At 44.3% G+C, this 25,670-nt stretch overlaps 1 protein-coding gene across 1 annotated transcript in view; it reads right to left on the bottom strand.

Annotated features, from left to right (window-relative positions):
• The window catches only part of SEL1L (SEL1L adaptor subunit of SYVN1 ubiquitin ligase), a 57,887-nt gene extending 32,791 nt beyond the window's left edge, over window positions 1–25,096 (bottom strand). Inside the window, exons 1-4 of the mRNA XM_055435698.2 lie at window positions 24,903–25,096; window positions 19,325–19,362; window positions 18,067–18,298; window positions 331–498 (exon numbers count right to left, since the gene is read on the bottom strand). Of these exons, the coding sequence (XP_055291673.1) occupies window positions 331–498; window positions 18,067–18,298; window positions 19,325–19,362; window positions 24,903–24,972 (508 nt within the window). The 5' untranslated portion in view covers window positions 24,973–25,096. The remainder of the gene's footprint in view (window positions 1–330; window positions 499–18,066; window positions 18,299–19,324; window positions 19,363–24,902) is intronic.
• Between the last annotated feature and the right edge of the window lie 574 nt (window positions 25,097–25,670).

Raw genomic sequence — 25,670 nt, 5'->3', positions numbered from 1 at the left:
TAGTTAACCTGTACTCTAATGTTCTATTTCCTTTGTTGCCAAAAAACCGTTTAACGTTAATTAATTCAGTAGCCTGCCTGAGAGTCTTCAGAACAACCCATGCACACCCTGGAAAACCCCCTCGACATAAGGCAGCTTGCGACAAGCTGCCAGGTGACAGCCTGGAAGTGGGGACACGGCCCGCTTCCTGTGCCGACGTCCAGGCTTTAAGGGACAGCCACGGCATCAGTGCTGACCATTCCTGGGCAAGGGAGAAGACAGACGGCTCCCGAGAGGTCTGTGAACTGCTGGTCCCACCCCGTGGCCCCGTCCCTGCGGAACAGCACTCACTCTCACAGAAGCCCCACTTCTCGTCCGCCTTGTAGTCGTAGGTGGTGGCGCACCACAGTCTGCCGTCGTCCCGCCCGTCTGAGGTGCATGCGTCGTACTCCTTATCCAGGAACAGGAAAGGGAAGTGGCAGGGCTCCCCGTGCGCTGTGCCTTCAATGGCGGTCAGAGCTGGAAAGGGAAGGAAGAGATGGAAACACGGGCAGCACCTCTGCTATTCGTGTACTTAACACTGTCCATTTCGGCTATGAGAACCCAGAGACACAGACGCGGGGTTTGCAACGGGGAACGTAAAAGCGCCAGCGCTGACTGTTCAGGGACGACGAGAAGGTCAGTCAACTTACTGAGCGTGGCTAGCGAGCTACCCAGCTCTACATCTAGGTTAGAATTCTGGCTCTTGAGATAACAACCTTAGAAGGTCAAAAGTCGACTGAGAACAGCTGCTCAACTGGTGAGCAAGAATAAAGCAAATGCAACTGAATCAATTCCACTGCTCAGCTGGACTCTTTTCTTCCCCTTATCTGAATGCTGTAAGTCAGTTTCTTCTACAATATAAAGTTACACAGCGAAACTGCTCCCCCAGGCCAAGTTAATCGCTCACATACTCCTCTGTGATCCCACCGAGTTTTATGAGAGGACTGATCATTGGACCTGAGTTTCTTTCTTCACCATACTCTGGCTCCCACTAGACTGAGCTTGTTAAGGGAGAAACCGTATCTCTAATTTGTTCTCTAAGTTCTTTCCACGTATCTCCCAGGAGCTGGGAATTATGCCAAGGGCTGGAAACGAGGTGGAGCAAAGGTCTCTGCTATGGAGAACCTGCTGCTTTACCAGGAAGGAGACATTAAACAAACGTACGACTGATGTTTCAGAGGGAAAGCCTCCCCGTCAGTAACTGAAGTTTACACTGAGCCTCGAGGATGTCCAGGAGGAGGTGGTGGACGAAATGCTCCGGGATGGGGTGGGGAGAAGCACTGCAGGCCAGGGGAAAAGTGTGTGTTAAGAATCAAATGAAAGAGAGCACGGTACGTAAGAGAAAATCAAGTTCATCGTCTCAGAACACAGACAGTGAGTGTCACAGGGGACAAGAGAAAAAGCCAGAGGAGCACCAAGAAGCCAGACTTGAGAGGTCCTGACAAACCTTACTAAGGAGTTCAGATTTCATCCTGAGGACGATGGAAACTCAAGGGTTTCATGAAGGAGTGACATGCTTGTCCCTACACTTTTTGAGAGTGGACAATGGAATGCCAGGCTGGAGGCCAAGTGACCAGTTTAAAGGCTGTGACAATGGTCTAATCGAGGGGTGATGACAGCCTCAAGAGGACAATGGAATGAAAACAGCAGATGCACTCAAGTGATGCTAAGGAAACCGAGATGGTCCTACTTACTGACTAGATGTGCAGATGAGAGCAGAGAAGCCCAGGGAGGCGCCCAGGCTCCGAGGCTGCAGGATGAGTGTGGGGCTGTCCCTACCAGGACAGCACGCTAATGGAGGAGCGGGTGACTGGGCAGGGAGAAAATGGATCAGGAGAGAGGTAGTTAAGCTTTGCGCCTGCTACATGCAAGGCAGCTGAACAAAACAAGCAAAGATATCCCAGACATTTTCTCAGCTGTACTCCCGCAAAAAAAAGGCCTCCAGTTCACAGATAAATTTCAATGTGAGAGTGTGCGTAAGAACGCCAAGTGACGAGTGTAAGAGCACACCAAAGGGCTAGGCCTGAGCCTGGTCTCCAGCCACACTCGATGAGCACGGGCACATACATGTCAGTGTCCACTGGTTTGCTTTTACATGGAGAATTCATTTCAGCAGCAGAGCTTAGTAAGTAACAGTATAGGTTCTGGAGTCAGAACACCCAGTTCAAACCCTACTGATTATTACCTGTGCACTGTGAGTAAGTCATTTAATCTCTCTCCTTATTCCTAACAGCATCTGCAGACAACTTCCTAATCCACAAATAGGGACAGCAGTCCTTGCCACACAGAGTTACTCACAAAGACGAACTGACACAGTACATGTAAGGGACGCCTCATGGTGCCGGCCACTTAAGGTGATGAGTCTAAGAGACGGCACATCTGCTACTATTGCTGGCATGTCTGCTCTGAGAGGCTAGAAAATGTACTCTCCTTCTTTCCAGTGTAAAGAAGAATACATCCTAAGGCTAATTTGAAAATGAGTTTCAGTAAGTTATGAAAGGCAAATGAATTTTTAACAGTTTATACCAGATAAAAGTCACTCACCATCCTGGTAATTACTGACCAGGGGCAGTAACTTCTTCTTCGATCTATCCACTTTTTAAGAAATGATCTTTAATTCAACCTAGAAGCAAAGCATCCTTTATCGACAGCCTTAGAGGGGTCACTATTGCTATAGAACCCGAAAAAGGTACTCCTACGCACTGCCAATGGGGTCAAATCTGCTTTAGAAAGACACTATATGTATAACTGCAGTTTGTAAACTCGAATTTCAAACTAAATAACATCCAATGGTTTAACGAATATTTGATTTTTTCCTGTGAAAACTGAAATTTCTGTTTTAAAGGCAAACAGCTTGTCGTAAGAATTCTAGTTTGCCCAAACTTGTACTTTTTAAGAGGTTCAAATATATGAAAGAATTCTTTCATGTGATGGAATGATACACCAGAAAAGAAACTAAAGAGAATCCAAAGGCAATACAAGATTTTAATCCACTACTGAATCAGCATTAACTTAAGCTGGAAGAATGCCCAGGGTACACCTGCTTCATCAGTTTGGTTAAACTGAAATCATGGTCAGATTATACACTAGTCAAGTAATGTGATTATAAGTAAGTTAATAGAAAGAAAATTTCTATTTCTCAGTCATCTTCTCCAAGCAAAGTCACCATAGGGAAACTGCTGTTACCTTTAAAACTTGCTTTAAAGTCTTCCAAAAGTTACCGACTGGGGCTTGCTAGTTTCAAGTCAATTATCTCAGGTTGATATTCCTCACAATAGGCTTAACTTCACTTAATTTTCTTTCCATGGAGAAATTCTGTAAGAATTTCAAAGCTATTATTTTAAAAACAGCCATGAAAACAGTACCAGTTTTAAAAACAAAGGTAATCACTGCTTTGGCATATGGAGGCTGACTGATTACGCAATCTGAGTTAATGATAGCCAGTAATCAAATCTGACACTCAAAAGGGAAAAACGTGCCATTAAGTCAATTCTGAACCTTCATGCAAAAACGACACAGCATCACAATTTATTTAGACTGTGGGAGTAAGATATTAAGCTTATGGCATTTGAGAACTTATAATGATGAACCGAACACTTTAAATTGGTAGACATTTGCTCTCGCAAAGTCAATTAAAACCATTTAGGAAAGCTAGAAAGGTTTTTTTTCCCCCCCTAAAAAAACGTACCCTACCTGAACATGTAATCCTTCAGCGCTGGCCAGAATATAGGTAAATGGCAGGAACGCAAATTTCATTCTATTGGCAGGGGTGTAGAGGGACATTCAGTAACATCTGTTAGAAGTGAAAAGTTCTGTACACCTTTAGATTGGATTTTTTCAATTGTGGGATATTTACTTATAGAAACATTCTTACAAGGATACAGAGAAGTATGTCCAAGGAATGTTTGCACATCATCATTATTTTAAAAACATAAACCCCAAAAGAACTCAGAGGTAAGGAAGAGAAGGTTGGTTAAATCAACTACAGTGCAGCTGTTACAGAGACACCTGGCATCCACACAGGTGGATTCAAAGGTTACTAGAGACTAGTGGAGACAGAGCAGAGGATGAAGGCTGAGTCCTTGGGACAACCTTCTATTTCAACATCTGACAGATTCTGAGGAACCGCAGCCAAGTGAAGAAAGCGTCCTCAGAGAAAGGAAAAAAAAAAATGCTTGAGGGGCCAAGAAGATAAGGACCAAGGACTGCCCAGGTCTTCAGTCATCAGGATGTGCCTGGAGGGGCATGGATTTACTACTGGTCTGGCAGGTGACGGGGCCTCCCTCCACTCAGACTGGCAAGAGAGGAACTGAAGTCTGTGAACGGAGACCCCTTTTCCATGCAAGACTGCTATGAAGGCGAGGGGAGAAGTGAGGCGGCTGCTGGAGCGGCTCTGGGGGTCAGGTTTTGGTCTCTCCAATGTTCAGATATTACAGCATGTTTGAATGCTGGTGCAAAGAATTCAAGAGTGTGGACAGAGAACCTGACTGCCATTCAGTGAACAAAGAACTCTGTCTGCCCAGAGATCCCCAGCCCCCACAGCTGTCCCGCTCCCAGCAGCACACCCCGAGGGAATTCAGGGTGGAGAAAAACAGGACACTGGGTCTATCTGGTACCAAGCGCATCTCAGGGATAATCTCAACCAGTTCAAACTCCTGCATCTTCTCAAACACAGAAAAGCACTAAAATCATTAACTTGAGAAGTCCAACTTTTGTGATTAGCAGTAATTTTTTGATGACTGACTACCTGCATTCCCCACCCCTGCCAACAAAAACTCCTATATATCTTGGCTCTGCCCTTGCCTCTTTGGAGCAGTTCCTCAGAGCGGCCTGAGAGGCTGTCTCCCACGCTGTAGGCCTCAGCAAGGTCCCTGAATAAAGTATTATTTACAATTTGTAGGTTGCATGCTTTTCTTTGGTTGACAAGAGAAAACAACAAATGTGACTAGAATGTTGCTATTGGTCCTGAATGAAATACCCTGGAATACTTATATCTTTTCCTCATTTTTATTTTTAAATTCAAAACAAAAATATCAACCTCTTGATTCACACAAATAAAGGCAACTATTCTGGCTCTGCAAATTTCCTCATTTTTAGAGCATTTACGCTATTGAAGTGGGCTTCTCTTGATAGCTCAGTTGATGAAGAATCTGAATGCAATGTAGGAGACCTGGTTCAATTCCTGGCTTGGGAAGGTCCGCTGGAGAAGGGATGGGCTACCCACTCCAGTATTCTTGGGCTTCCCTTGTGGCTCAGCTGGTAAAGAATCCGCCTGCAATGAGGGAGACCTGGGTTTGATCCCTGGGTTGGGAAGATCCCCTGGAGAAAGGAAAGGCTATCCACTCCCGTTTTCTGGCCTGGAGAATCCCATTGACTGTATAGGCCAGGGGTTGCAAAGAGTTGGACATGACTGAGCAGCTTTCACTTTCACGCTATTAAAAGTAGTACAAACAAAACACGGATACCGATGATTTAAAGCAAGCATACTTGAGATAAAGCAAATGGCACAGGCCGCATATTTACTGCTGACTGAGAAATATGGTATATTAATCTTCTAAGGAAGAGAACAATTTTATGTTAGTTGCTACAAGAAGACTGCTTTCATCCAAGATTGAGAATTGCCAACTACAGTTGAGAAATTACATGTTAATGAAGGGAGGACAGACGGATACACACACTACACTAAGGAAGGCACTGCTTTAAGGATTCAGATGATTTTTCAAAGAAAAATGAAATAAAGTCAAATGGAAAATGAACAAAACATTAAGTCAGAGGTCATACAAGCTCACTTCTCTCTGTGAAAATGATCACTTACAAGAAGAAAAAGAAGCAAGTACTGGCCCATGTGCCCAGAGGAAAGGGACAAACTTCAAGACACTCAGGTGACAGGAGCTGTCAGAAACCATGCAGCGTGAAACTTGCTCAGGAAATGCTACTAAAGAACAGTGAGGGACTCCCATGGGGTCCAAGGGCTAGGAATCCATCATCCAATGCAGGGTACGTGGGTTCAATCCCTGGTTGGGGAACTAAGCTGTGGGGCAACTAAGACGTGATGTAGCCAAAAAAAAAAAAAAAAAAGAACAGTGAGCTTCACTAAATAGTGACTGTAAAGGTACTGAGTTTCAAAAGCACTGGTGGGGTGCTATTTCACAGGATGGTCTCCCAGAGGAGTTTCCTTCCACAAATAATTTGCTGTACAATAGAACAAAGAAACAACGATGACAGAAGAAATCTTTAAAGTCAGACCTGTTGAGGGTCTTGACCTGTTTCCTTAACCATCTATACATGTTCTGTTTAGTCTCGGTACTAAGTTAAGGTTTGTTTGGTCCTTGCCACCCTCTTGCACCTGACGACGAAGCAAAAATGCGATCCTGTTACTCAGTCAACTTTCTTACTTCAGAACCCAATTTTAAGCATGTTTAGTAAGTTTCAACTCTGTGCCATTCAAAACAGAGAAAGATGCTGGTTATTTCTTTTTTTTCTAGACTATTAGGATAGCGTGTTTATTACAAAAATGACGATTCAAGCAATGGGAAAGCATACAAACTTAAAAGAAAAATCACACTTTAGTTACCACTGAAAACTACCTTTTTCTCCAAAGGTAATGACTGTTACTAGAAAAGAGATTCATTTCTCAAGTGCGAACATGTTGGGAGGGAAATGGCTTCCTTTCACATAAGAGACCTGTGATGGTTAATGGTACTTCCCTGGTGGTTCAGATGGTTAAAGAATCTGCCTGCTGCTACTGCTGCTAAGTCACTTGAGTTGTGTCCGACTCTGTGCGACTCCATAGATGGTAGCCCACCAGGCTCCGCCGTCTCTGGGATTCTCCAGGCAAGAACACGGGAGTGGGCTGCCATTTCCTTCTCCAGTGCATGAAAGTGAAAAGTGAAAGTGAAGTCGCTCAGTCGTGTCCGACTCTTCGCGACCCCATGGACTATAGCCTACCAGGCTCCTCCACCCATGGGATTTTCCAGGCAAGAGTACTGGAGTGGGTTGCCATTGCCTTCTCCAAAGAATCTGCCTACAACGCATTAATTCTGTGTATAAACTTGGCTAGGCCACAGTGTTTCAGATGTCTGATCAAACTCTATGCTAGGTTTCTATGATGGTGTTTTTGGATGAGATTAACACTTAAATCAATGGATTTATCTGAGTAAAGCAGACTACCCTCCACAATGTGGGTGGGCCTCGTTCAATCAGTTAAAGACCTAACAGAAGAAGGGCAAGAAGGAATTCCGCAAACAGAGAGCCTTCAGTTCTGCTTCTCTGAAGAACCCTGACCAATGCAGGATCATACTAGGTGAATTATTTACAACATGGCATTTTCACTTACCACTGATGTTCCCTCCAGTGGCAGCCAGTGCCAACTGGCTAGTAATTCTTAACCCCTTCCTCGCTGCTATGGTTTTTCCAGTAGTCATGTATGGATGTGAGAGTTAATAAAAAAGGCTTAGTGCTAAAGAACTGTGGTTTTGAACGGTGATGCTGGAGAAGACTCTTGAGAGTCCCTTGGACAGCAAGGAGATCAAACCAGTGTAAAGGAGATCAACTCTGAATATTCATTGGAAGGACTGATGCTGAAGCTGAAGTTCTAATACTCTGGCCACCTCTGCGAAGAGGGGACTTGTTGGAAAATATCTTGAAGCTGAGAAAGACTGAGGGCAAGAGGAGAAGTGGGCGACAGAGGATCAGATGGTTGGATGGCATCACTGACTCAATGGACATGAGTTTGAACAAGCTAGAGGAGTTAGTGATGGACAGGGAGGCCTGGCATGCTAGTCCCTGGGGTTGCAAAGAGTCAGACACAACTTAGCTACTAAACAACTCACTTCTGTAGAGCGAGGGATGGGACAGGTCAAGTGATAAGTTCTGACATTTCCTCTAGTGATTTCTGAAGGGGGCTCCTGCTCCTTTGACACAGGCACCACATCTTCCTAAGGACCTGGGACCTGCAGGTCCAACCACCAGCAGGTGTGATCACTTGGGACAGATATGACAATGAAGTCAATTCACTGAATAGGAAAGAAAGGAGTTGGGAGTCCTTGATGGCATGAGTCCTGAACCACCTTCTCTGTGGAGTTCTGACTATGTGAATCAAACAAACTTCTGCTCCTGCCAGGGTTTGGTGGATTTTCTGTTATTTGCCAACAAAACATGTCCCTTTTAAAATGACCGTGAGTGTTTAGTAACAGGAATACCACAGTGTAAATCATTTTCCCTGTTAGTGGCCTTTTATTCATTCATTTTCAACAAATGTTTATTACTGAGATGATATGCAGAGAACAGAGAACAGATAACAGATGACAGACATGACTGTCATCCTTTGAGAGGCTGGCCCTTGGCTGGCATCTGGGAACTTAAGATGCGGGGAGGGTTCCTGCCACCCCAGTGACTCACTGGGCCTAAACTGCTTGTACAAACAATGCGGTTGATGCTCAACATCTGTGTTCCTTCTGGGAATCTGTAATTTCGGTGGATGCCAGTCAGAGAGTGATTGCATGATTAGTCTCCACTAAAAACTCCAGGCACTGGGTTGCTACTGAGTTTCCCTGGCAGATGACATTGCACACGAGTGTCACCTGTGCTAGGGGAATCAGTGAAACCTTCCCTGGTGGCTTAGCTGGTAAAGAATCCGCCTGCAATGCAGGAGACCTGGGTTTGATCCCTGGGTTGGGAAGACTGCCTGGAGAAGGGAAAGGCTACCCACTCCAGTATCCTGGCCTAGAGAATTCCATGGACTGTATAGTCCATGGGGTCACAAAGAGTCAGACATGACTGAGCGACTTTCACATCACTTCACGTGACTCTGCTGGGAGAGCACCTTTGCACCTTGTTTCCTCTGGACCTCGCCCCACACTGATTTTGCCTTGTACTCTTTTGCTACAATAAATCATAGCTGTGAGTTTAACTACATGCTGAGCTCTCCCAGCAAATCATGGAGGCCAGGGATGGTCCCGGGGACCCCCAGTATCAGGGGCATCAGACGGGGTTCTTTAGTTTAGGGGAGAATGGATACACATATCTGTATGGCAGAGTCGCTTTCTGTGCACCTGAAACTATGGCAACATTGTTAATTGATTATACTCCAATTAAAAAAAACTAAAAAAAAAAAAAAAAAAGAAGTGTGGTTCCCTAAATCAAATCTGACTCACTGAACGAGGGTGAAATCTTGGGAACAGAAGGGGAAGGGGCTGGGTATGACGCTCTCTCCAGTGCCCAGGTGATGACGGAATTCTCTGTGGTATGCAGCAATAGCCGATCTGTTGTCTGTTCTGAGAGGTAAAAGCTACCTGTGGAATTTGGAAATGAGAGCTCCAACTCCGGGAGAGCGGGCTTGCTGGGTGCCACCACCTGCTTCCAGCCAGGCCAGCTAAAGTCATGCCAAGGGAGGAGAAAGGACCCCCCTAAATGCTCGGAGGTGAATATGTTAACATGGAGGCCAATATGTTAAAGTTTGCATTGCTCTCTTCTCCGAGAGGAGAGGGGATGGGGCTGAAATCAGATCCCAGGGCTAGAGCTGCACTTCAGATAAACTAGGAAAAAACCAGGGGCAGAGGGAGGTGGACCCAGGGACACCAGTGTTTCAGCCTGGCTGCTGAAGCAGTCCCTACCCGACCCCTGCCCTCTCTGCATTCCAGCCTGGATCTGCCCTGGCAACGGTGATGTCACACTGCAAAACGCTGAATTTACTGCTAGGAGTTTACATAAATCTGCAGTGGGGGAGGGGGGACAGAAATTTTTTGTGTGACTTTAGATCTGTGGCCATGACATCTGGATGTATGGTAAAAATGGACATAAAATGTTAAATGCTTGTAACTGCATACATGCCAGAGGAGTCATCTTGATCAAGGCAAGCTGCAAAAAAGAAATGTGTTAGTGGGACACAACTTCCGTGCTTTCTGCTGCCAGTGGGCGGGTTGGAATTGAAACTCTGCATATTGGAAACTGAAACAGATTCCATAACTGATGAGTTCTGCTCTGGAAGACACGGGCTTTTGCTTACTGGAGCCTCTGGGAAAAGGGAGACAAAAAAAAAAGAAAGGTGCTCTCCAGATGGAGATGTCCTTTAGGAGTTCTGAAAAGCAGGTTTCAGTCGGCTGATGGGAGCTGCTGAGAGTAGAGATCCGTCCCTTGAAGGCTGATGTGTGTGTGTGTGAGTGCGGTCGATCTGAACTTCAGAGGGACAAAACCAAAACCTCTGTGGTCTGCAGCATCTAGGCTTTGCTGCCGAAGAAAAGCTTTTACCTTTTTTAAAAACTCCTGAATTCACAGATCCTAACTGCCTGGACTTGATTCTAAGTTAAGGCCCCACATTTCTGGTATAAGCATCCAGCCTCAGTGGGAGCCAGGGCTGAACTGAAAGCCGGCATCGCTGGCTTGAAAACAGAGCTCAGGCCCTCTGACCTCCAAGCATCAGGCTGCCTCTCTGCAGTGCATCAGAGCTGCTTGGCTGGACTGTCTGGGTTCCCTACAAACACCCACAGGAAAGGACTTGATCTTTGATGGGACCGTCCAAAATCAAGCTGCAGATAGAGCCTGTATGGTTCCGATACAGAGCCTGACTTACATTCTTAACTTGTGGCAAGAGCTGCAAGCTGCAATGGGGGAGAAGGGACATTATACCAACGGTGACCTCTGATCACTCCGGACTGGCTGAGTCAACTCCGACCCCCTCCGGAGCATGTCCAGCAGAGGTCAACTCCCTGGGCTGTTCGAGATGACAGACTGACGTCTGACTTTGCCTCCCTGACTCTCTCCGGCTGCGGCACTTGCCTTAGTACAATCTGATTAGCCAACGCAGCCGTCCTCAGAAAGGGCGCGGTCTCTTCTAGGCTGGTCAGTGAGGAAGTGATGCTCACAGGGTGAAAGGGGTGCGAGGTTATATAAAACCATTTTGAATTTTTTTTTTTTTGGATTCAGGAGTTTTGTCCTGCCCAATCTGTGCATATGGTAGTTTTCTGGTTCGGCTGTATTAAAAGAGGTGTTTTTTTTTTTTTGTAATGCCATGTGGCAAGTAGGATCTTCCCCGACCAGGGATCGAACCCAAGTCCCCTGCGATGGAAGGATGGCGTCTTAAACTGGACTCCCAAGGAAGTCCTTAAAGGGGTATTCCTATGAAGATGTTTTGCTACCTCTTTCCCACAACCCCTCCAGACAGAAAGTCAGGATGAGAGCAGGGGATGACCGGAAAACATAAAATGATGACTGCTGAATGGAAGCACAGATTTTGTAACCACCAAGGAAAATGAGCCAAAGCCCCTGCGCCCAGGAAAGGCACAGGGGAGGGAAGGGGTGTCATGATCCTTGTTTCTCGAAGCTGTTTCTGGAAGTGTCTTCCTCTTCGTGAAGGAACCCCCTCCCGGCCCCTCTGCAGGCTGTTGAGAGCGCTGTGAATTCAGACTCTGAGCCTACGATCACACCTGGCAGGGCTGCTGAGCGACAGAGGGGCTGACCCAGGCGCTGCACTTTCCATGCAGAAGACCTCCAGATGTCGACCACACTTGTGAGGTGGACCAAATGTCACAGACAACAAAACTCTAGGAACTGACTGGCAGTTCCTCGGAAACCAAGCACTGAACTTAAACGATCTGGGCTGGACCGGGAACCCTAGGACAAGAAACCCATGGTGGGCAGCTGTGTCATTAGTTAATTAGTTCAGTCGCTCAGTTGTGTCCGACTCTTTGTGACCCCGTGGACCGCAGCACGTCAGGCCTCCCTGTCCATCATACTGCTAATTAATGTCTTGTTCTGGGTGCCCAGCGACCATAAACTGCTTTTGTGGGATTCCCTGGGAATCCCCGGCAATCCTTTCTGGGACGGGACTTCTGTATGTGCACCCTGATTATCACAACACTGCCTCAGCCCTAGAAGGCTTTCAAGCCAGCTTCACCTTACTGGCCAGACCGTCCTGGGCCTGAACTCAGGCTGGTGGTGGCGTTTAGTTGCTCAGTCATGTCTAACTCTTTTGCGGTCCTATGGACTGTGGCCCGCCAGGCTTCTCTGTCCATGGGATTTTCCAGGCAAGCAATTCCTGGTTGCCATTTCCTTCTCTACAGGACCTTTCCCAGGGATCGAACCCATGTCTCCTGCATTGGCAGGTGGATTCTTTACCACTGAGGCACCAGGAAACTGATGCCTAGAGTCAGATAAAAAAGGGTGATACAGAAACTTGAGGAGGATGCTAACTTGCCTTTCCAAGGCAGACCTTTATGATTAATGGGATTTCTCAGTTGACTAAAACATGTGAAAGAACACAGCTGAAATCAATACTGCAGGGAGGTCTCCTCATTCCTGCTGTCTGGGTTACACTGATAATAATTCTGCTGTAAAGACAACATGGCCAGTGACCAAGGGGGTCTGTGGGGACACAGAGAAGAGTGAGCGTGGCAGGCCTGAAGTTCTGTCCTTGAAAAGGCCTGTTTACCAGGCCGGCCCTTGGCTCGTGTCTGGGAACTTAAGATCATGGAAGGGTTCCCACCACCCTCACAGTTACCAGCGACTCACCCCAGCTGTACAAACAACATGGCATATGCTGAACACCTGCTTTCCTTCTGGGTGAGTGCGAGGCATGGAACACTTTTATGACCAGGCCCCTGGAGAACTCGGGTCCTGGGCCTCTAACGGGTTTCCCTGACACTTCACACACGTGGTCACAACTTCTTGCTAGGGAATTAAGCATGCCCCGTGTGACTCCCCTGGGGCAGGACCCCTGCAACTTGTGTCTGGTGTCCCCAGACACTCTGTGCACCTTTCCCTTTGCTGATTTTGCTTTGTATTCTTTTTCTGTAATAAATCACAGCTGTAGGTATGACTATATGCTGAGTCCTGTTGAGTCTCTCCAGAGAATCATCGTGCCCAGGGGTGTAGTCTTAGGGATTCCTGACGCTGGGAATTAAGTGTGAAAGGTTCAATACGCAGCAGAGGGCACGTGTGACTGGAGTCACGGGAGTGACGGCAGATGGGGCCAGACAGGAGGCCTTGCTCATTTGAAGCCGTGTTTGGAGTTTACTCTCAATGTGGCAGGAAGCCACTGGTGGCTTGTGACTAGGAAGGAGGACCAGTCTGGCTGCTGTTAGATAACTGGTCTCAGGGGCAAAGGGTGCAAATGGGGGCACTGGACAGGAAGTCCTTACACACAAGAGACTCTGAGCTGCCCGCAGGAACTGCTTCGGAAAAGAGAAGCCTAGGTTTGGCTTTCAAGATGAGCAGAAATGGGACACGTGGATCTGCGCGAGGAGGTGAGCAAGGTCTCCCAAGCAGTGGGGCAGCTTGTACAAAGGCCCAGAGGCACACGCCTCTGAAGAAGGGTGACGGGCTTAGTCTCCTTGGAAAAAGGCCCGTGGAGGGGAAGGCTCAGGAGAAGAAGCCACAGAAGGTTGCGGCCACGTGCACAGAGAGGCTTTGTCAGTCACCCTGGGGAGCAAGGACTTCATTTCACAGGTGAATGGGAGCTAATGGGAGTTGTAAACAGGGAAGTGACAGGATCACATTTGGGTTTTAGGAAGATCAGTATGGCAGAGACATGGGCGAGGGGCAGACAGAGGAGGCAAGTCTAGAAGTCAGCTGTCACATAACCCAGTTCTAATGCAACTGCGACTGCACACACACACCCAGCCATGCAGACACACGTGTGTTTCAGCTACGTAAGTCCTCTCATGTACTGAGAACACGTGAAGAACAAGCGTGCATGAAAAGAAAAAAACAATCACTGAAAAGCTGAACAATCTAACCGTTTAAAAAGCTCTCGGTATGACCGCACACAGCATTACTGAAGTGATTTTACAACATATCACGCTACAGATCACTAGTAAACTATCCACTAAGAACAAAAAGAACCACAACGAAACCTGAAAACTACATTCAGTGACCTTACTGTTAGCGGTATGGTTGCCATTGTTTTTTGAAATGATATGTACTTTGTTTGTCTGATTGAAGTAAGGTAACATCCATGTTGTCAGGTGCCAGCACCAGGGCAAGGAGACCCCAACATAAAAACAAGCCACGATCCTGATGGGTAGAAAGGACTAGCGGCAACCCTGAAGTCCATTCTCTCCTTTCACTGTCCAAGAAACAAGAGAGACAGCGAGCAGTGGAGTCAGATCATCTAAGAAACACGCAAAAGGCCTTCCCGTACCACCGGGAGAGTCCCTACCTGTGCACTGCTTTAGCCGGCGGGAGCTGGAGTGTCCAGAGTGCTCACTAACTCTTTCACCAAAAAAAGTCTACTAGTAATGACAACGCAGCTGCAGTGCATATCCCTAGTGTCTAGATTATACTCTCCAAAATAAATACAATTTCCCACTAAAAGGAGGGCTGAGATTCATTTTTAGGTCAGGAAACATATAAGATGAATATGGGACATCTTGTCCCACCTAAAAAGAAAACAGTTTAAAAGTTACCTACAATTAGTCAAAAGCACAAAGGAATAAACTTAAAAGGACTCTCAACAGCCAAAAATCGAATAATGTAAACAATAAAAAAGAATGATTACAAAAGGGTAAAGAGTAACGCATAGATGTATAAAACCCATGTATTTCTAATGATGCTCAAAAGCAAAGCAAAACAAACAGAAACGAAAACATATTCACAGGTCTCTTTCGCAGGTTGCTAGGGTACCAAATAGGAGAAGGCAATGGCAAGCCACTCCAGTCTTGCCTAGAAAATCCCATAGATGGAGCAGCCTGGCAAGGCTGCAGTCCGTGGGGTCGCTAAGGGTCGGACACGACTGAGCGACTTCACTTTCACTTTTCACTTTCACACATTGGAGAAGGAAATGGCAACCCACTCCAGTGTTCTTGCCTGGAGAAACCCAGGGACGGGGGAGCCTGGTGGGCTTCCGTCTATGGGGTCACACAGAGTCGGACACAACTGAAGTGACTTAGCAGCAGCAGCAGGGTACCAAATCATTATTTGCAAATATTTCAAGGGAAAGAATCAAGCATTTATCCTGCTGTATGGACTATATATCCGGGTAACCAAATAGTTGATGAGGAAGAGTTCTTCTTTATGAAAGAATCCCAGATAACAAATGCGGAAAGAATAAGTTAGACAGTCATTATTTTGCAACTCCCACTGAAAAAAATGGATCCATACAAAGAATGAAATGGTTCTTAAAACCTCTGGGCGAAAGGCCACTAAGGAGCCTCCCAAAGGCTGGATCAGGCTGACAACACCCAACCCCACTGACAAATCCCTGAAGTGGGACAAATACCACATACCTCCCAGGTAATGCAGTGGGAAGTATACAACACAGTCTATGAATACTATCAATTGAAAAACAGTTTCACGGTGTTAAGAGAACAGACTATACGATTGCAATACCTTTAGACCATGAAATTTTTGCACTGTGTTTTATGTCCCTGGATATGTTCCAGTGTCTCCTAGTTTATAGTATATGGGAACTTGAATAGAATTTGTATCCTACGGTTATGTGAAATTATAAAAATCTTAATTATGTTGAATTGGTTCATGGTGTTTTTCAGGTCTACAACATCCTTCTACTTTTCTGTATATTTATTGTTAATTTTTGAGTTTTATATTGAAATTTCAACTAAAAAATCTCAATTTATCTACCGAAAAAAGTAGTGGAACTATATATAACTTTGTTCTGTATTTTCTAAGTCTCCTATAAATATGTAATCATACTTTCATAATTTAAAAAATAAAGATTCTAGATAAAAAAATAATTAAAAAACTGACTTCAAGGATATAATATACAACACATTGAGTATAGTTAACAATATTGTGTAAGTTGCTGAGAAAGTAGATCTTGAAAGTTTTCTCCATAAGAAAAAGAACTGTGACTACGTGGCTGCTGCTGCTGCTAAGTCGCTTCAGTCGTGTCCGACTCTGTGAGACCCCACAGGCAGCAGCCCACCAGGCTCCGCTGTCCCTGGGATTCTCTAGGCAAGAACATTGGAGTGGGTTGCCACTTCTTTCTCCAATGCATGAAAGTGAAAACTGAAAGTGAAGCCGCTCAGTCGTGTCTGACTCTCCGCAACCCCATGGACTGCGGCCTACCAGGCTCCTCCATCCATGGGATTTTCCAGGTAAGAGTGCTGGAGTGGGTGGCCGCTACCTTCTCTGAACTATGTGGCAATGGATGTGAACTAAATTTGCAGTAGTCATTTCACAATGTAAACATATTAAATCACAAAAAAAATAAGACTAAATCTACCCAAGCCTTTGGACTGAACTTCTAGTTCACAGACTAGACAGCAGATAGTGGAACGAGTTCAGTTACATTACAAGAACATGACCCACTAGATCTAGAACGTGGGAAATCCTACAGCACAAAGGACATCCTTTCTTTAACAAATAAAACAGCACTTGAAAACAGGGAGGGAGAATTGTTAAAGAATAAAAGAACTCTAACCTCTTAGTGTGGATACTGACTGAAAGAAACCAATTCCAAGAAGACACTGGAAGTGACTGGGAAAACAGAATAGAATCTGGGCATTGGGTGGAAGGAACAGGAACAGCAGCTAATCTTGTGAGTGTTTCAATACCTGTATTTTTTGTTTTGTTGAAAAAAAAAAATCTTACTTTTAGAGATATGTACACAGGTAATGGCAAGCCACTCCAGTACTCTTGCCTAGAAAATCCCATGGATGGAGGAGCCTGGTGGGCTGCAGTCCATGGGATTGCTATGAGTCAGACATGACCGAGTGACTTCACTTTCACTTTTCACTTTCACACATTGGAGAAGGAAATGGCAACCCACTCCAGTTAATTTTTAGAAGAATAGGTTATTTAGCACACTGTACTGTGAGAAAGAGCAAGCCATAAATTTAAAAATTACAGTGTCAAGAAAGTGAAAATTAGAATTGGAATAAAGTTTTTAAGCTTCAACTGGAGAGGGATAAACACCTAAATCAAATTATCCAGGATGACTGAAAACATTACTGTAGTGAAAATCCTAACACAGTTCTGAAACTAACCAAAGCAGCACATTAAGACAACCCTCCCTGTCTGAGTTTCTATTTTGTGTACCACCCTGCTTATTTAACTTTAGAGTACATCATGAGAAACTCTGGGCTGGAAGAAGCACAAGCTGGAATCAAGATTGCCGGGAGAAACATCAATAACCTCAGATATGCAGATGACACCACCCTTATGGCAGAAAGTGAAGAAGAACTAAAGAGCCTCTTGAAAGTGAAAGAGAGTGAAAAAGTTGGCTTGAAGCTCAACATTCAGAAAACAAAGATCATAGCATCTCGTCCCATCACTTCATGGGAAATAGATGGGAAAACAGTGTCAGACTTTATTTTCTGGGGCTCCAAAATCACTGCAGATGGTGACTGCAGCCATGAAATTAAAAGACGCTTACTTCTTGGAAGGAAAGTTATGACCAACCTAGATAGCATATTAAAAAGCAGAGACATTACTTTGCCAACAAAGGTCCGTCTAGTCAAGGCTATGGTTTTTCCAGTGGTCATGTATGGATGTGAGAGTTGGACTGTGAAGAAAGCTGAGCGCAGAAGAATTGATGCTTTTGAGAGTCCCTTGGACTGCAAGGAGATCCAACCAGTACATCCTAAAGGAGACCAGTCCTGGGTGTTCATTGGAAGGACTGATGCTGAGGCTGAAACTCCAATACTTTGGCCACCTCATGTGAAGAGCTGACTCAATTGAAAAGACTCTGATGCTAGGAGGGATTGGGGGCAGGAGGAGAAGGGGATGACAGAGGATGAGATGGCTGGATGGCATCACCAACTGGATGCACGAGTTTGGGTGAACTCCGGGAGTTGGTGATGGACAGGGAGGCCTGGAGTGCTGCGATTCATGGGGTCGCAAAGAGTCGGTCACGACTGAGTGACTGAACTGAACTGATGGATTATTACATACCAGAGTTCTGAATATTAATACAAGTGCAATACTATCAAATTCAGCTTATGTAACACATTCTGTAAAATTATACTCTACACATTATATGTGATGAATAATCAGTAAAATAGGACTTCTGTACCCTCTAAGCCAGCTTTAAAATTTCAGTTGCCTCCTTGCTAAATCAGACAAAAGCAAACAAAACGTCCAGACTACCTGGTTTCCGTACTTTCGTCAGTTCTTCATAGTCCTTGTTTTCTAGGTTTGGAGATTCTAGAAAGCTGATTTCTTCTGCGATGCTTTCCCCTTCTTGGCTTCTGAGGTTGTCTTCCTCTTCTTGAGGAGGTGATTCCAATTCGGACTCTTCTGAATCAAGGAATATCTGACCAGCGATTACTCTGCCTGCTGGGCTATGGTTCTCTACCGACTCATCTGGCGGCACAGAAGTCTGAGAATATAAAGTATTTTCAGTTATCAATAGTAATCAGACTCCCTCCAATCTAATCTGACCATTACTTTCACTTCAGCTCCCTGAAGGAGCTGTCCTACTTGCTTGCCTCTACAGACTTTGGTTATCTGCCTATCACGTGCCCTCATCACCTGCCTAAACCTGATTGTGCGGATTTCAACTTGGATGTTACTTCCCCCCAAGAAGCCTTCCTTAAAACCCGCAAGTCTTGGTTACGGTCTTCCCCTCCTTGCTCCTAGTATATCTCATACTTCCCCGTATGACAGCCCTGTACTACAGCTTCCGGTTTCTTACCTGCATTCCTCCTATAGATCAGGGATCATCCGTGACTGGTCTCTTTGAATAGGCAATAATCAACCTCATTCATTCAACCAATCAATTTAAGTGCATTACTAGATTTTGTTTTTAAAGAACTTATATAAGTGGAAACAATGACAGAAGTTAAATCTTCAAATTAGAAAACAAACAAAAAAAAGAATAAAATCAATCTCTCATTACGCAGTAAAACGTAACTGCCTTAGGGCTCTTCAACACAAAGACACACACACCACATTTAAGTTGAAATTAAACCTAGTAAGCAACACTCTTAATAGAAATATTTATTATTCTCTGGGGGTTTCCCAGTGGCTCAGTGGTAAAGAATCCACCTGCCAATGCAGAAGCCACAGGAGATGCGGGTTCGATCCCAGGGTTGGGAAGATTCTCTGGAGGAAATGGCAACCCTCTCCAGTATTCTGGCCAGGAAAATTCCATGGACAGACGAGCCTGGTGGACTACAGTCCATGAGGTCACACAGAGTCGGATGTGACTGAGTAATCCAACAGGTCAGTGATTTCCACCCTGCCCTGTCCCCAGAAGAATTAGTACTGAGGCTAGCTATCTTTATCTTTTTGAAATCCAATTCTGTTCCTCAAAAGATGCAGATTTCATATACTTTCTAAGATACATAATTCATCCTTTTAAATTGGGCATCAAACACTGGTCAATGCAAAACTGAGTACACACCTTGGAATCTATGGATTCATCCTGGTTGCCGTCTTCATCTGTAAAGAAATTTTAAGACAATTTAGTCATCTTTCTTGTTTGGCAATCACAGGTATTATTAAGTGAAAGCAGTTGATAAGTATAATAAATAATAATCAGACACTGGATAGATAATCTAGAATTATCTAAAAATTTGTTGTATTCAACAACTGTTCAGAAAAAACTAAGGGAAAGGAAAAAGGGGTGTTGGGGGTGGTAATTCTTCCTCTTTATCCAGGAAGGACAGTAGCTTCATCTGTTACACAGACAGAAGACCAAGAACATCCCCACCCAAACCAGGTATTTCTTCAGATACCATCCAGTCCTTTTGTATACAGTTAGTCCACTACTGAGCATGAGTTACTAAATTTATAAAACTAGAGCCCTAATTGTGTGGTTTGGGATTCCTTCTTTTCCTCTGCTCAGAATCTGGAGTTACTGTAGCTTATTTTAGTGATAACTCTCCAGTACTCTTGCCTGGAGAATCCCATGGATGGAGGAGCCTGGTAGGCTGCAGTCAGTGGGGTTGCTAAGGGTCGGACACGACTGAGCAACTTCACTTTCACACATTGGAGAAGGAAATGGCAACCCACTCCAGTGTTCTTGCCTGGAGAATCCCAGGGATGGGGGAGCCTGGTGGGCTTCCGTCTATGGGGTCACACAGAGTCGGACATGACTGAAGTGACTTGGCAGCAGCAGCATTTTATTATTCACTAAGACTACTAAAGATGGACATTAAGAATGATTAGAAGAGTTGCCAAAGATAGTCAGGATTTGTGTTTGACTTCACTGAAGATACAACCAGATAACATCACACTATCATGTATCCACTCACATGAGATCTATTTATTAGGAAATCAATAGCCTATATTAAATTAACAATAAATCCAATCACTACTTGTATCTTTCTTCCAAATTCTTATCAGCGGTTTTGGCTTTGTCAGATTACATTAAGATTACTTCTCTTATTCTTTCTGTATTTCTCTGTTGTTACTTCTATTCTAGCTGCTTGTTATTCTTTTTACTGCCTTACATAAACACATTCAGCAACCCAACCGGCCATTCGCAAATATTTGATCTTTGTATTCCAGTTAAAAAAACAAGTGTCAGATGATCTTTAAATTTCCTTCTTACTCGCTTCAGTATCTCCAGCTCCATAAGTTATGTGAGAAATTAACCATAGGCAAAAATACTATAAACTATGTGATTTTTTTTACTAGAAAATGTGGTGTTATCGTTGCTGTTTACCTTTACTTCATATGATTATAACCTAAATATTACTGGTAACTTGTAACTCTTCAAAGTACAGCAAAAACATGTTTTGGAGTTTGTGTTAGCAAAGCACTGAACTAAACTTTAAGAAGTATAACCAACTCATTATGTACCAAATACTCAACTCTGTTTCAGGTTTTGTTTCCTTTGAATATTTCAGAAATTGGTCTACTGGTGAGGTTCTGCCACATATAAAAGTGCTATCAATTCAAAGAAAACTTAAATCACAGTTATTTTCACATTCACTACTAGATTACCTTCCAAATATTTTATTTCTGGTGGGTGGGGAAAAGACAAGATCAGCATATATCAGTTCCATAGGGCCTATAACATTTAGTTTTATAGGTAGTGATATCAATTAATAAACAGTCATTCTTCAGGCTCACTTCTTCACAAGTATTACCCAAAGCCCAAGTTCTAACATATGGTTCAAAGTCCATTTTCAGCAAATCTTTGGAAAAAGGAAAAAAAACTCACCTCTATTACACAACTACATTGTGTGTGTGAATGTATTTAATTAATCATAAACATTAACTAGTTAATATATCAAGGGCAGATATGAAATGTGAAATGTATAGGCTATACCCCCAAATTCTGAAACTTCCTATTAGTCAGAACTCTTAAATCATTAACCACCCAGCTGAGTACCTTGCCACAACAGGTCACGTATTAGCTAATAGGTAAATAATATAGATACCTATAAATAAATTATAAAAAAAATGTACATTAGAGACACTACAAGCTGTTAGGCATCAGAGTAGCAGGATATGTTTTTAAACTCCCAGAGACATGGAAACTTGTGACATCAGGGTTATTTCATACGAATTGCATCATGCTTCTCTTTCTCTTCTACCAAACCAGGAATATATACTCGGGTTACTGGCAAATTAAGAAAATTCTTACTAAACTGGGAAAGCCTACTCCAGATGGTAATCTGAAATCATCAGCTATTTTCTTTTTCAAACTAATAGGTCCATTCACATAATACTTTATAAGTAAGTTTCTCATAACCTAGAAACTTCTGATAGGCAGTCAGGTAAGAATGAAAAATACTGAAGTTATGTATAAAGAGAATACAGTAGTGCTTTTATCAGATTACATATATCAAGCAAGAAGAAAAATGCAAAAAGGATACAGTGAAGAGTTAAGGATTTCTCACTTAACAGTACTGTATCCAAATATCATGGTTTACGTTACTTTGGTAATCATACCCCTTACTTTGAAAAAGACTAATTTTCAGTTTTATTCTATTAGTTAATAAAACCGCAAAGTATCAAGGATTGTCTTTCAAGGAAAAGTGGTCACTACAAACTCATCTTCTAACTTGTCATGTAGATTAAACAGACAGACGGATACACTTTTAAACACAGAAAGTCTGGAAAGTTTAGTGAAAAGAGACCAGACATCCTGTTTTTGGATTTGTCACTGAATCTGTGCAGATCCTAGGACACTGCTGATTCTTAACTACTCCAAATCCAAGGCCTGGACAACTAGGCTCAAAACCTGGCTTCATGGCATGTCAATGTTACACACGTGGTTCAATATGGCAAGCTTGCTCAGCCTTCTTATCCTCAGGCGTCAAAGGGAAGAATATCGCCTGCCCTGCTGACGCTCAATACAGTTTTAAGGAACAAAGGAAGAGTGAAAGGAAACATGTTTTGCGATCTGAACTATATGGTGGAACTATTACCTGAAATACCTAGCAGTGGACCTAATTCACAGGACTCCATAATATTATTTGGCATTAAAAAAAAAACAGAAACGAACAGTAAACCATTTTAACCAGTAAGCCACTTCCTGTCAAAAACAAGAAAACGTGAGAAGTTAAAGCATGTTTCATTATAATCTGGAGAAAACGGAGGAGAAATAACTTTTAAATCTCCTCCTTTATTTATTCAGAAGGAAAATAAAATGCTTCTAATAAAAAGTATGAAATTTTTACACGGCTTCAAGGTAACTTATTAGATAATAGCTATCAACAACAACAGGACCAAGATTCCCTTTGCCGTCTGATCAAATTCTACCTGGCAAAAAATGCGACTCGCCCTGGGTAACTAGTAACAGTCAAACATTTTAAGTCAACACTAAATTGTGAACCAAAACCTGATTTTCAAATAGGAGCAAAACTTTTTAAGCTAAAAATGAGGCCGACACCTTGTATAAATAAGCTATTTAATGAATAAAAAAGCCAAATGAAAGTCCATGCACTCAATTTATAAAACTATCTCACTTAAGTGTCTGATCATATTTGCTTATGTCAGCATGCACATTTACATTGTTCTAAGGCAATGGCACGCCACTCCAGTACTCTTGCCTAGAAAATCCCATGGATGGAGGAGCCTGGTAGGCTGCAGTCCATGGGGTCTCTAAGGGTCGGACACGACTGAGCGACTTCACTTTCACTTTCACACATTGGAGAAGGAAATGGCAACCCACTCGAGTGTTCTTGCCTGGAGAATCCCAGGGACGGGGGAGCCTGGTGGGCTTCCGTCTATAGGGTCACACAGAGTCGGACACGACTGAAGTGACTTCGCAGCAGCAGCAGTTCAGGTTAAGTAAGGCTTTAGCCTCTACCAGAGAAATGTTCCTGCAGTTTAATATAGTGGAAATCAGAGCAGACGTTTTGTGGACCTAGTCCTTTGCTTATATCAACACAACCCAAAGACTTGACAATTTTATTATTAACAGTCTTCTATTATAATTTATTGGGAATCCCAACTATTGATTAAAAGACTTCTTCAATCATCATCTCCACTGACATGACACTTTAGATATGTGAAATCTGGTCAAAAGAAAATGCAGGAAAATGTATATATGCTTTTTCTTCAAATTCTGCAAACTGAATTCAGAGGGATATACACTGTGTTCTTTACTATTTCTTACACTTTCATGTGAAGAATCACTTGTGCAGCTTGTTAAACAATAGATCCCCTAACCCGTTCCAGACCTAAAACTGCGTTTTTAACAAACACATAAGACAGATTCTGATGCAGGGGGTTCCTGGACCACAGGGACTTTACAGCACTGATCTCATACTTCCTTTCATAGAATAACTAGCAGTGCTTCAGGAGTTACACCGAGTTTTAAAGATCTGGTCATGAACACAAATTAACAAGAAAAGGGGAGGCGGGGCAGACTTTAAAGCATGATGTTGGCAGTCAAGTAACTGGCATATGCTTGTTGCTTTTGAAATGGTGTCTTACACCACATTATGGATAGAATTTTAGGTTTAGATCTCTTATTTTAGAAGCAGAATGACGTTACAGCACTGACTTACAACTAGGACAGATAATTTGAGGATTCAAATAACCATCTGGGAAATTTTCTGTTGGGAAAAAAAAAAGTGTTGACATTTATACCCTGCCTTGTTCCAAAAAAATTTAAAGCCACAGAACAGCTGTTTCGTTAACTGAAACCAATTAAAATTCAAAAGCTTTACTGTACTAATTCTTTCTTTACCAACACTCTCAAAACAGGCGTTTTCAGATGTTGGCAGATTAAACTATTAAAGAAGGGAAATGATAATTTCCACAGCCAGGGTATAAATTAGCTAATTGGGAAAACAATTCAAAGGCACATGAATCTATTTATGAAAAAAAAAAAAAAAGTTAAACCTAGAGGCTATCCATTTTACACTGATGAAAAAAAAAAAGTTTTTTCTTTTCTTGAAAAATGACCGTCAGCAAACATGGGTCAGCTCAGAAACCCTGTGACACAGTAAAAAACAAAACAAAACACAAAAAACACTTTCTCAGTAATTATTTCTTTAAAAGGGGTACCAGACTAAGGACGATCACATCAAAAGCCTTCGTTCGTTGTTTTTTTTTTTTTTTTTTTTTAATAAACAAAGAGACAGGATCATCTGAGGTGCCATGCAAACCCAACCACTGTCAACACCCTGCTTTTCTGATGGACCTGGCTCTGCTCAGGGAACACGCTCAGGCTGTGCGAAGTTTCTAAAGGGACGGAGCGCAGCATCTCCGTGGCAGTCGTGGGTCCCTAAGCTGTCGGGGTTCACGCCCATCGAATCAGCCCTCCTTCCTAAGGAGTCGTGCAAGTTTGTCAACTCAGGACAGGCATGGGCAGTGGGCCGGGGGGGACCCTTCTCCTCCTCCCCTCGCAAGCTCCCCTCAACAGCCACTCTGGCCCCGGGCATCCCCAACCCAGCAGAGGAGCGTGAGTGACGGGCGCGGGCGAGGCTGGAGCCCCCACGGCCCTGCCACGACAGGGAGACCGGAGCGGGGGGCGGTGGCTCCCGGCCTCCAGCCCGAGGGGGGCGGATACTGACCCGAGGACGCCAAGGCCGAGCCCAGCAGCACTGCCCAGAGCAGCAACGTCAGCCCGACCCGGACCCGCATCCTGCTCCCAAGGGCCGCGGCCACCCTCCGCAGCTGTCTCTTCCGCCTCGGCCACCACCAGCTCAGCCGCCGCCGCCGACGCCGCCGCCGCCACCTCCACCTCCACCTCGCCGCTGCGCTTCCTGCTCTGGGCTCCTTCCTCCACCCCTTCCCAGACCTCCCTGCCCCAGAGGGCGGCCAATCCGCACCCGCCGCCGCGTATGCCTCGCCCAATCGTCGCGGCCCTCCCTGCCCACCTCATTGCCCCGCCCCTGAGGTCAAGGATTAGACCAATCGCGACGCGCGGTTCTCACACCGGCTTTCTCGGTTGGACCACGGCCTCAGCGACATGGCCCCAGCTAATTGGTAAGCTCCTTGGTTTAACCATCCCGGAATCGGAGCGCGAGGCCAGAATTGGACGAGGGTAGTCACCCAGGAGACTACAATTCCCACAATGCACTTCATGGGCCTCTCTCTCCGGTGTGGGCTCTTGGGAAACGTGGTCCGTCGTGGGGCAATAGCTAAAAGTGCCGGTTCTGTGTAAGTTAAGGGAACTTAGCTAACACCTGAACCAGACGGGGTCTCAAGCCATGAACCCAAGTAAATATCAAGAAGGGGCCTCTCAGGTGGAGCTAGTGGTAAAGAATCCTCCTGCCAATTCAGGAGACCTGGGTTCGATCCGTGGGTCGCGGAGGAACCCTCAGAGGAGGAAGTGGCGC

Source organism: Moschus berezovskii, chromosome 9 (assembly GCF_049115385.1).
Source record: "Moschus berezovskii isolate FMDL1 chromosome 9, NW_MosBer_1.0, whole genome shotgun sequence".
Lineage (NCBI taxonomy): Eukaryota > Metazoa > Chordata > Mammalia > Artiodactyla > Moschidae > Moschus > Moschus berezovskii.
Note: the sequence above shows the minus strand (reverse complement) of the source record. Positions and strands in the feature narration are given on the sequence as shown.